The sequence below is a fragment of the Rhinoderma darwinii genome, chromosome 7 (genome assembly GCF_050947455.1).
Source record: "Rhinoderma darwinii isolate aRhiDar2 chromosome 7, aRhiDar2.hap1, whole genome shotgun sequence".
Taxonomy (NCBI): domain Eukaryota; kingdom Metazoa; phylum Chordata; class Amphibia; order Anura; family Rhinodermatidae; genus Rhinoderma; species Rhinoderma darwinii.
Window position 1 is genome coordinate 39,795,311 of NC_134693.1, and position 12,219 is coordinate 39,807,529.

Sequence of the window (12,219 nt, forward strand, 5' to 3'; positions counted from 1 at the left end):
GTTTCAGCAAATTAATGTTATCTTTAGATAAATAAAAGTTATCCAATTTTTCAATATACTTTCTGTATTAATTACTCCGTTTTTAAGATCTTTGCTTGTTGTTATTCAGTTCGAATATAATTTTGTTTTACTTCCAATGGATACAATTCTGTCCATTGTCATGTGATGGACACACTAACTAAATTGATCAAATATTAATTGTAAACCAAAATACGGTATAGCCTATTTAATTATAACTTGTGAGTATTGTACATCCATTTTGGATGCCTAGGCAGCAAAGTGTAAGAGACCTGATATATTAGCAGTGTCAGCATCAATGTTAACTGACCAAGCGATGTCAGACAGGGCTCCCCTAACACTGACACCCAGTCATCCAACTTGGCGGATATATGATAGTGTACGGTTTCTAAACTCAAGTTCAAGGTGCTGTACTGAGGGAACTTACTGCCCACAAGGTTTCCCCTTCAACTCTCTTGCAGATATTATGATGGTGCACTTTGAAGTGAAGAAACGATTATTCACAGTAGAAAAGAAAACAGAGTGAAAACTTTTGAGTGTTTGGCTGGAGATAGAGCTACAACATGGTTTTACAGCTGAGAGGCAGCTTGTAGCTCAAAAAAAAATATTACAAAATCCCATGTCAAAAGATCTTAGAATAAGAAATGGCTGACGCTGCTAGTTAGTGATGGGGTAAAGGAACATACCAGTGCTAAAGAACTTAGGGCTTTGCATCTGGGTAAAAATCAACCACCCCCCTCCCCTCCGCAGTGAATTGATGGATCTGCTTGTCTTCAGCATCATACAAGCAAAGCAGTCAATCCGCTTCAGAGGTGAGGGGAGTGGTTGGAGATCTAGAGGTCAGATACTTCCAGGTTCAGCAGACACTACAACTCAATTTGCATACCACGAGCAGCAGAATAAAAATTTATTTTTTACCCTGATGCAGGCCCAAAGGTCTTCAACCCTTGCATGTTCCCATTCGTTTACCCTATCACTAACTAGCGGTGTCAACCTAAAATCTCATGACAGACTCAATTTAAGTATACTTCGGTGGAAATCTTCCTTCCTCTAATCTCTCAACAGCTCCCAGCAATGTTGGAAAGATACAGTATCCTGCAAGTACTTACTCTGATGGTTCCCAGATCCATGGGACAGTTTATGATGTCACTAAAGCCAGGCAAGTTAAGGCATGCAGAGTCAACAGGCTTGTAGAAAGGCCAAGCATAGCTAGCATGTTTTTTAGACATCATCTCATTTAGTATATTATGACAGTGTTTTAGCTGTTCAGATAGTGGATTATGAATAATTGTTTGAACTTGATGCTGAGAGTCGGGAAGATCTCGGATTGATGTGTCAGCTTGAGGTTTTTCACAACTTGATGGTATCTGGGTTTGTCTTGGTCCAGCCACAGAAGGAGAAGATTCACAGCAGGTTGAAATGAGAGACACAGCAGGAGTTGTAGTATCTGCCTTCCGCTTTATACCTTTCTTGGCCTAATAAAACAAAGTAAGCAAAGTAGATAGAACGAATGCACCTAAAGCATTGTATATAAAATAAATACAAAGCAAAGAAATTGTAGACAAGACCATCTTATCACTCTTGGAGGAGAGTTCCAATATGCAGAAATGCATAGGAAGTTAGAAATTTTCTGACAAATTACCTTTATGGAATAACTACTAAATGTGCAATAGAAGTCCGATATGTGAGGGTGTCCGACAGCTGGGACCCTAAAACCCCAAGAAAGGAGTTTGCAGGGCCAGTTTCTGACTGAGAAGCTTACTTACTTTGGGGTTATCATATCTCCCAGACTAGAGTGAGAATTGACTGAGGCCACATCTCTGCCAGGAGTCCATTTGTCAGAAAACCCCTATCAAATTGCAACCCTGTAGACATACCAGCAGACTATTAAAGTCTAGGGGAAATTACATAGTGTATACGACTATTAAGACTATGTACACCATTGACATTGGTTTTTTTTCTTAATAAAATTATGCATCAGTGTGATTGATGCAACTTCCGAAAAACATTTTATTAAAAACTATTTTAACTTTTTGAAATACAGCTGCTTTGTATTCTGTATACAGAGCAGCTGTATCGTTTGCTTAAGACCTGAATTCGTCAGGTACGCGGGACTGACGGGTTCAGTGACAGTGGGTCACGCAGGATCCGCCTGTAATTGATCATATCCAAGTTATGAACTTAGATGTGATTGATAGCAGCTCGATCCTGCGTGTCAGAAACACGCAGGACCTGCTGACACTAAAGCCGTCAGTCCCGCAGACCTGACGGATGCAGGATTCAGTGCAAGATACAGCTGCTCTGTATACAGGATACAAAGCAGCTGTATCTCAAAAGGTAAACATTTTTAAATAAATAGTATTTAGGAAGTTGCACCAATTACACTGATGCACAATTTTATTTAAAAAAAAACACACAAAAAAAAACAAAAAACAACAACACACGATGTCAAAGGTGTACATAGCCTTTAACATCTGGTTCTCTATTCCTTCTACTATATTACTCTGGTCATTGCTTCAGTAAGTTTTCGAATGTCCTGTCCTGGAGCTCAAATTCCTCAATAGCACCTCTATACATCCCAAGGTTAGAATGACAGATCGGACACAGGCCTTTTAAAAAGTGAGTGCACCCAGCGCCAAAGTATAAGTGCTCTGTATAGAAGAATAAGAGCATCATGGGTTAACGAAGACTTGTTTTACTACTTCATTTTAAGAATCGTAACTCAAAGTTGGAGCTTCTTTTTAAACCACAATGACGCGTGGCGACAGGTTAAGATTACGTATGTGCAACATGTTTGGCAATGCAACGTTAGCTTATGCAAGAAATTAGCACAATTCACAGCTTACTTTGGATACAGGGCTGGTGGGTGTAGTCGGTGTAGTCCGAATGATAGATAAAGGAACAAGGGTAGTTTTCTGTGGCATCATTGCTATAACTGGCCGTGGAAATGGATTTCGGTGCATTTTTTGAGAAATCACTTTTTTCTTTGGAACGGAAGTGTGCTCCATATCCTCTTTAGACTCTGAAATAAAGATTTGAGGGAATCTTTTAGAACTTATAAACCGTATTACATGCATCAGTGACATTTGAGAATATTGATGTTTTAATGTACAATCAATGTTTATTATTTTGATATAAACATTAAAAAACATGAAGAAACAAAAAGGTCTGGTAGGACCAACATGAAAACAAGTATGTAAGCACTGCGCAGCGTACACCAATGAACATAATAAATCGGTAACCGCACAATCTTCCAAAGTGGACACAAAAGAAAAATGCACACAAGAAAATTTAAAAAGTTAATAAAAAGGTCCAATATAGATCGGAAGTGGCTCAAACTAATCAATAGTAAGAGGAGTGATAAAGTGCACTTGTAATTCCGTGATATGGTATTTCCGCGATAAAGCGCACTTTAAAGAGGCTCTGTCACCAGATTCTCAAATCCCTATCTCCTATTGCATGTGATCGGCGCTGCAATGTAGATAACAGTAACGTTTTTTGTTTTTTTTTTAAACTTTCATTTTTGGCCAAGTTATGAGCTATTTTATATATATGCAAATGAGCTTTGAAATGGACAATTGGGCGTTTTTTTTCCGTTATGTCCAACTGGGCGTGTATTGTGTTTTTAACTGGGCGTGTTTACATGTATGACGCTGACCAATCAGTGACCAGTCGGCGTCATACACTCATCTCCATTCATTTACACAGCAGCGATGTGCAGCCACATACACAGAGATTAACGTTAATCAAGTGTCCTGATAATGAATACACATGAAATCCAGCCTGGACGTCATGTGTATTCAGAATCCTGACACTTCTGAATCTTTTCTGTGAGATTCCAGCAAGCCACGCGTAATCTCGCGAGATTAAAGAGGTAAACGAGATTTCGTTTCCCTTGCTGGAAATCTCAAAGAAAAGAGTCAGAAGTGTCAGGATTCTGAATACACATGACGTCCAGGCTGGATGGTCATGTGTATTCATTATCAGGACACTTGATTAACGTTAATCTCTGTGTATGTGGCTGCACATCGCTGCTGTGTAAATGAATGGAGAGGAGTGTATGACGCTGACTGGTCACTGATTGGTCAGCGTCATACACGTAAACACACCCAGTTAAAAACACAATACACGCCCAGTTGGACCTAACGAAAAAAAAACGCCCAACAATTGTCCATTTCAAAGCTCATTTACAAAATAGCTCATAACTTGGCCAAAAATGAAAGTTTTTAAAAAAACAAAAAACTTTACGGTTATCTACATTGCAGCGCCGATCACATGCAATAGGAGATAGAATCTGGTGACAGAGCCTCTTTAACTCTGCACATTAAACCCACAAAGGAAAGGAAGAATAAAAGGTAAAAAGTGGAGAAGAAAAGAGAAAAAAAAAAAAAAGGGTGTGGGGTTGGGTGGAGGTATAACAGAGGTTGTTTCGATACAAAATAGGACTCTCAGGGTCTTAATCCAACATATCATGAATTCCAGAGAAAGCCTGAAAGGTGACCCAGGGTTGCCAAAGAGCAAGAAACCTACCGGGCCTGGCAGAATCGTCTTCCATCCTCATAATAAAATTTACTTCCTGAACCCACTCCACTATATTCAGTGGCAAAGGATCTCTCTAATGCCTAGGGATAACCGTGCAAGCTGCCGCTTAAAAGTAAAACGTCTTAATCGGAGACAGGAAACCAGGTAGAATGGACAGTAACGCCATTCGAAGTGCAAGGGTGACTCGTTTCCATTACCTTTTCTTGAAAGTGGGAGATCTAATTCCAAAAGGGTCGAATTAAACGTGCAGCATAGTATCCGTTCCAGAACCGCATCTTCAGCATCTATCAGATACTGAAGGGTATATTTTATGGAGCAGTGCTGGACACCTGTACCACTGGGTAGGTACTTTATAGTTTTCTTCTTAAATGATACAGGTCATTCGCATCTTAAGTGAAAATAAGAATGCTTTGTTCTGTGAGAGAAAGGGATAGCTCCCTTTTCCAGGCCGCCGTGTGAGGTGGTTTAACAGGGGATTCCCCTTTCAAAAGCATGCGATAGATCTGCGAGAGAGTGTGTGCTGGTGCAGAGTTTTTCAAGAATAAAACTTCAAAAGGCTTTGGAGACTAAAAGCGGTGGTCGTGGGAAGAGGACACTATAAAAAGGAGGAGAGCTGTTGATACTCCAACCACGATAAGGGCACCCCAGAATCACGTGCCGTAAGGGCTTCGAATGATGGTAGGGGATTTCCACCCAAAATGTGATTGAGTCGATCATCGTCAGATGCCCTCCAAAGCAGGACCTTCGAGGAGGACAATCCCAAAAGGAAAGGCTGGGTTGTGGAAAAGCGACGTTAGGGGACCATTACTCCCTCAGCCCTCCCTTACTAACCTATGCCAGGAATCTAATGAAGAATAATATTTATGATTTAAAGAAAATAAGATTAAATAATAGTTTTCTCTCTATATTATAATTTGCCCCAAACATTCTGTTGTCAAACATTTGACCTTACAGCAGAGTTCTAATTACATTATTCGCCATAACATTAAAACCACCTGCCTAATATTGTTTAAGTCCCCCTTGTGCTGAAAAAACATCTTACCCGTAGAGGTATGGACTTCACCAAACCTCTGAAGGTGTCCTGTTGTATCTGGCACCAAGACGTTATCAGCAGATCATTTACGTCCTTTAAATTGCAATGTCAACCTTGAACTCACTTTCAACAACATTAGAACTAAGAAGAAAGAAGGGTGCATTATCCTGCTGAGAGGCCACTGATCTTAGGGAATACCGTTGCCATGAAGGGGTGTTCTTGGTCTGCAACAAAGTTTAGGCAGGTGGTACATGTCAAAATAACGTCCACATGATGCCAGGACCCAAGGTTTCCCAGAGCATCACACTGCTTCCGCAGGATTGCCTTCTTTCCACAGTGCATCCTGGTGCCATTTTTGACGGGTAAGTGATGTACACGCACACAGCCGTCCACATGATGTAAATGAAAACGCAATTTATCAAAACCAGACCATCTACTCCAATTGCTCCATTTCTGACGCTCAAGTGCCCATTTTAGGGGCTTTTGACCATGGACAGGGGTCAGCTACTTCTCCTCTGTGTGATTGGACCAGACAGGCTAGCCTTCCCTCACCGTGCGAATCAATGAGCTTTTTATGTGCAGGTTTACCAGTTGTCCTTCCTGAGGTATGAACTAACCACTGTATACTGGGAACACCCCACAAGACCTACTGTTTTGGAGATGTTCTGACCCAGTCTAGCCATTACAATTTGGCTCGTCAAAATCGCTCAGATCCTTACAGTTGCCCATTTTTCCGGATTCCAACACATCAACTTCAAGAACTGACTGGTCAGTTCCCGTCTAATATATTATTGTGATGACTGACAAGTGTACGTAACCGTCACCTGTGCTTCCACAAATCACTGTAGTCTAATCAGAAGAATCCAGCTTTGGAAATGAAGTGGAAGAGAGAGAAAGATTGAGCCCCCAGAATCCCTACATTGGGAGGTAGTGGGGAAAAAGGGTGGGATTTGGTGCATCCATTGCTGGACCAGGGTTACCGCCTTTATGTGGATAACGTCTATACAAGCATCCCACTATTCAAGTGCCTCTCTACTAGAAGTACTGCGGCACTGTGTGCAAAAACCAGAGAGGCCTTCCTAAAAAACAGTTTGGCCAAAGACTCAGAAGGGGTGAGAGCAGGGAGCGAAGTATACAGCGAGAAGATGTTTTTGGTCAAGTAGAAGGACAAGAGGGGTGTCTTTACATTGAACCTAATAAGTAACAGTAACGGCAGCACCCCTGTCCGAGGTACCACTACAGTGACCTCCAAGCCAGATTGCAACCTAGGATATAAGTACATGTGAGGGGTTGATCTCTCAGATCAAGTGCTGAAGTCGTATAGTCTCATGCGGAAGACAAAGATGTGGTACAAGAAGCTGTCCGGCACATTGTACAGATGGCATTGCTCAATGCTTATGTGCTATCCCAATGTGCAGGCCAGACATTCCTTAATTTTAAAGAGGCTGTTATCAAGAAACGTCTACTTGGAAACCAAAAAGGGGAGAACCCAAGTAAATCTGCTGGGAGCGGGGACTCCCGTATTGTAGCAGGGCAACACTTTCCCAGCGACTAGCCTCAAACTGCAAAGAGAAGGTCTTCCAGAAGGGGGATAAGAAAGGACACTATTTATCAGTGTGACACCTACCCCAAAAAATCTGGCCTGTGTATATAAAGGATTGCATCAAAGCGTACCACACATCTTTGAATTAAGTTTATTATTTATGCACCCTGTTATTATACCACCTTATTTTATCCTGATGGACATCATAAATCAACATGGCACCCAAAAACCATTCCAGCAAAATCGGTGAGCCAAATAGCGCTCCTTCCCTTCTGAGCCCTGCCGTGTGCTCATACAGCAGTCTAGGATCATATTTGGGGTATCGCTGTACTTGGGAGAAATTGCTTTACAAATTGGGGAGGTTTTTTTTCGCCTTTATCCATTGTGAAAACTAAAAACAATTAAGCTAAAACTTAATTTTATTGGGACAAAAAAATAAGATTTTCTGCAATTCTGCAAAAAAAACTGTGGGGTCAAAAATTTTCATTATACCCCTAGATAAATTCATTGATGTGTGCATTGTTTTAAATGGAGTCACTTTTGGGGGTTTTCCAGCAAATTTTGAGCTCCGAGGTTTAGCTTCCAAAATGGGGTGTTTTGGCATCTGAAGGCCTCTACAAACCTATAGTGATGCCTGGAAAATATTCTAATAAAATGGAGGCCCCAAAATCCCTAAGGTGCTCCTCTTTGTTTCTGAGACCTGTGTTTGAGTCCAGTAGCACACTAGGGACACATGTGGAATATATGTATAAAAAAACAACAACCCAGAATCTGGCCAATAAATATTGAGTTGTATTTCTCTATTAATACATGCTCCGTTACAGGAAAAAAAAAACGGATTCAAAATGTAATTTCTAAATTTCATTTCCACTTTGCTAAAACTCCTGTAAAATGCCTAAAGGTTTAAGAAACGCTCTAAATGCTGTTTTGAATACTTTGAGAGGTTTGGTTTTTAAAATGGGGTGATTCATTGGGGGGGGGGGGTGTCTAAAACATAAGCCCCTCAATGCAACTTCAGTCCTGAATTGGTCCTTAAAAAAAATGGCTTTTGGTATTTTTCTTGAAAAAGTGAGAAATTGCTGCTAAAAACTTCGAAGCCTTCTAACGTCCCAGGAAATAAAAGGTCATTTTAAGAACTATGCCAACATAAAGACATTTGGGAAATGGTAATTAGGAACTATATTTTGTGGAATAACAATCTATCTTACAAGCAGATGCATTCAAATTTTGAAAAATACCAATTTCTCCAAATGTTTTCTAACTTTTGAGGTTATTCACAAATAAACACTGAATGTATAGACCAAACGTTACCACTTACATAGTACAATGTGTCACGAGAAAATCTCAAAATCGCTTGGATAAGTAAAAGCATTCTCACATAAAGTGCCATGTCGTATTTGAAAAACGGGGCTGTGTCCACAAGGCCAATACTGGCTGTGTCTCCAAGGGGTAAATGTGGAATGTTTCACTGACTCCTGTCCCTGCTGCTGATATAAGTGGATATGAGGAGATTCGGACCTAAAATGGGTTGTACGGGATCATAAAAACAGAAACGGTGCTACACCTGTTCATTGGTTGTGTCTAGTAGTTTTGCCACATTGAATTGATTTGGGCCGAGCTGCAATACCACACACAGCCTGTGGACAGGTGTGGCATGTTTTTGGAAGAACGCAGCCATGTTTATCTAACTCTATGCCCAATTATGTTACATCAGTCCTGGGTCATTTGTTTAGGAGCAGAGGACCGTCAGTACTGTACGTGTGGTATAGCTGAAGGCGAATTTCAGAGATGCAAGTAAAGCCCGCCAATGTATTACTAAAAAGATTGTTCTGCAACAAAAAAACTAGATTATAGCAGTTACACAAAATAAGAAGTTCTGTTCCACAATCTATCAATTTATACTTCACTTCAGATGATTACCTCCTTCAGATGACGTCCGTAGTTTGTTCTTAACGCCTCGGTTTCCGACAACAGACAGTTCAATTTCTTCTTGGGGCATTTCAGCAATTTTCTGCATAAACGCTTTTTCCAGTTCTTGAGCCATTAAGACAATATCATCTCCAGGCTGCAATACATTGTATGAGCAAATATTCACTTCATGACATAACAGAATTATACTTGAAAAGATAAATTTAGTTCGGCCAAACTAACAACAAATGGTTCTAAATGGCTAAAATCTCTGATCTAGATCAGGTGCATTACGACTTAAAGGTGCTCTTACACGGCCTGATACTAGCCATAGAAAACAAGCAGCGCGTCTACCGGCGCTCCTTAGCGCTATCCACAAGAAGCAACAATCGTTAATGTATGAGGGCAAACAATTGAGATAATTCGTCCCCATACCTTTCAATCATGCCCGCAGCACATCCTCTGTTTAGACGGAGGGTTGTGCTGCCGACTAGCGACTATTCATTTTGCCAAATAAGTTGTGCTGCCGATTAGCGAACAGCGACAAATGGAAAGCAACTGAAACAAAAGAATTACCATTGACATAAATGGTAATTCTAACAGAAACGCTGTTTTCCGTTTAATCCTTCGATCCTCTGGTTTTATGTTTACAAACAGAAAAGCACGTGGTTCTTTTCTGTTTTCATTCATTGTTTTTACTGCTGTTGCGCGAATCACGCGCGGCACCCGGAAGTGCTTCCGTGTGCCGAGCGCGATTTGCACGCACCCATTGACTTCAATGGGTGCGTGCAGCGCGAAACACAGCCAAATATAGGACATACGCTGTGTGAAATTCACTGACAGTCTGAACGGCCCCATTCCGTAACATAGATCCATGCGACGCGCGATTTCCACGCGCATAGCTCGGACGTATTATACGTTCGTGTGAATAAGGCCTCAGAGTGACTACTACTATAGGTTCTGTAAACATGGGTATAATGGTAGTCACTACCAAAAATGCATATTCCATTGTGGTCTCATTATGAAGATTACTTACCAGCAGCCTAGTCTATAGGGGGAAATGAGGGAGGGTGGGCGTCTTATCATAGGCAGACATATGAGCGGCGGCACCCACATTATATATATATATATATATATATATATATATATATATAATATGTCGCTTTATGTGGGAATGCTTTTACTTATCCAAGTGATTTCATCTTCCCATGAAAACATAGAAAATAGTTGAGGGTTCTGTGATTCAATAGATTTGAAATGGTAAATTGTGCTGTACAGATATTCACCTTACTTTGTAGATATCAACTTTTTTTGCGTGTGACTTCCTGTCATGTGACCTTCACGCATGGAGGTCACATGACAGGAAGTTCCTTGATGCAATCCCAGAGCAAGTCAAATCTTTACATAGCTGCAGGAGATCAGGAAAAGGAGAGAAAAATAAAAAAAACTTTACCTTGTTATAAATATAGCAATTTGTAAACATAGTATTGAAATCTTGCATGCAGTCCAGAGCCCTTGGGTAATAATTATATTCCAGTCTCTTCCTTATTGTACTTAAATCCATTGGATTCTTTATAATTTGATAATAATCCTGCAAAAAAAATAATTCAGAAATAGAACAATGAATTGTCCAGGTAACCGTGATGATGTTAGCAAAAATATCTAACACAATTGCTGGACTATCAAATATTCTGGATAATTAGATGTGAATAGATAATACACGCATACATACTTATTAGGCCTCGTTCACACAGAGGTTGTCAGGCAGAAAAAATCTGCCTCAAAATTCCATCAGGATTTTTGAGGCAGATTTTGAAATGCAAGCGCTTGACGCTTTATTAGGACACTTTTTTTAATGTGTATTTTTAGGCGTACTCTATGTACTCCCTGTACAACTGCTCCTGCTTGTACATAGAGTACAGCAAGAACGGTCACATGACGAAGAGTCGTATAGTCCTCAAAGAAGACTTTGCAACTAGACTTCCGATTCCCCGTCAGGGATATAAAAATCTCAGAATCAGAGCGACAGGAGACCGGAATGTATATTAGTGAGTGTACTCACATACTTCAGTGTGTACACTGCTAATAATTTTTGGTCCCCACATAACCCCTTTAACGAAATGCAAAAAAGAAAAACAAAAAAAACAAAAAAAAAAAAACGCATCAAAACACACGCCAAAACTAATTAAAAAAAATTCTGCCTCCCATTGATTTCAATGGCGGTTTAGAGGTGGAAACGACTCCAAGATAATGCATGACTTTATTCCCGTGAGCGGTCAAAAGCCTCCAATGAGGGGAGATTTGAGGTGGATTCCAATGTAGTCTCCGCATCAAAATCAGAGCCAAAAATCTCAGGGTGAACTAGGCTTTATTATACAGCGATAAGGTTGTTGGTGAGGTATGTAGACTTTACGGCCACATGAACAAATGCGTAGTATGCGGATTTACCGCGTGGATTTTCCTTACTAAATTAATCTACGTGAATTTTTCCGCATGCATATTTACCTTCAGTGCGAATATAAAATCTGCAGCATGTCAATTTATCTTGCGTTTCCAGAATTGTATCTGACAAGGCTATAGAAAAACGCAACAAAATCTGCACCAAAGTTTAAACTGCACCTGAAAACGAAATATTGAGTGGCGGTTTTACCTGCATTTGCAGTTTTGAAGTGGATTTTGGGCATCAAATTCTGCAACGTCTGCATGTAGCCTAGAAAGGGGCATACAGCAAGAAGAGCATTTCCACCCAAAATGCAGAAATTACGATAGGCCTGAAAATCATCGATAGCGATATCTAAGGTTCATTACATTATGTTTTTCAACCGGAGCTGCCATTTGCAGTAGCTCACCGTTCAGAGTCTATTGACCTAATTTATCAAAACTGTCTAGTTGTCCATAGAATCCAATCAGAGCTCATCATTCATCGTTTAATCTGCTCTGGAAAAATTAAAGCTGCACTGTGATAGGTTACTATGGGCAACAAAGCTAGTTTTTATGCTAGACAGTTGTATTGTTTTTTTCCAGAATTCCCTTCTTTCCATGCGTCCTGCCTCTAGCGACCACTGGGGAAAGGTTAGGAGCATTCAGACCATAAATGTATTATTGAACTCAAGGGAAGTCATGTAAACCCCCCTGTAGCAGCTGCAGGCACACTTCCCTACTACCCAGCATCATA

At 40.4% G+C, this 12,219-nt stretch overlaps 1 protein-coding gene across 1 annotated transcript in view; it reads right to left on the reverse strand.

Annotated features, from left to right (window-relative positions):
• Positions 1–12,219, reverse strand: part of BRDT (bromodomain testis associated) — a 76,504-nt gene that overhangs the window by 43,128 nt on the left and 21,157 nt on the right. Inside the window, exons 3-6 of the mRNA XM_075833223.1 lie at positions 10,498–10,635; positions 9,057–9,201; positions 2,865–3,040; positions 1,128–1,493 (exon numbers count right to left, since the gene is read on the reverse strand). Of these exons, the coding sequence (XP_075689338.1) occupies positions 1,128–1,493; positions 2,865–3,040; positions 9,057–9,201; positions 10,498–10,635 (825 nt within the window). The remainder of the gene's footprint in view (positions 1–1,127; positions 1,494–2,864; positions 3,041–9,056; positions 9,202–10,497; positions 10,636–12,219) is intronic.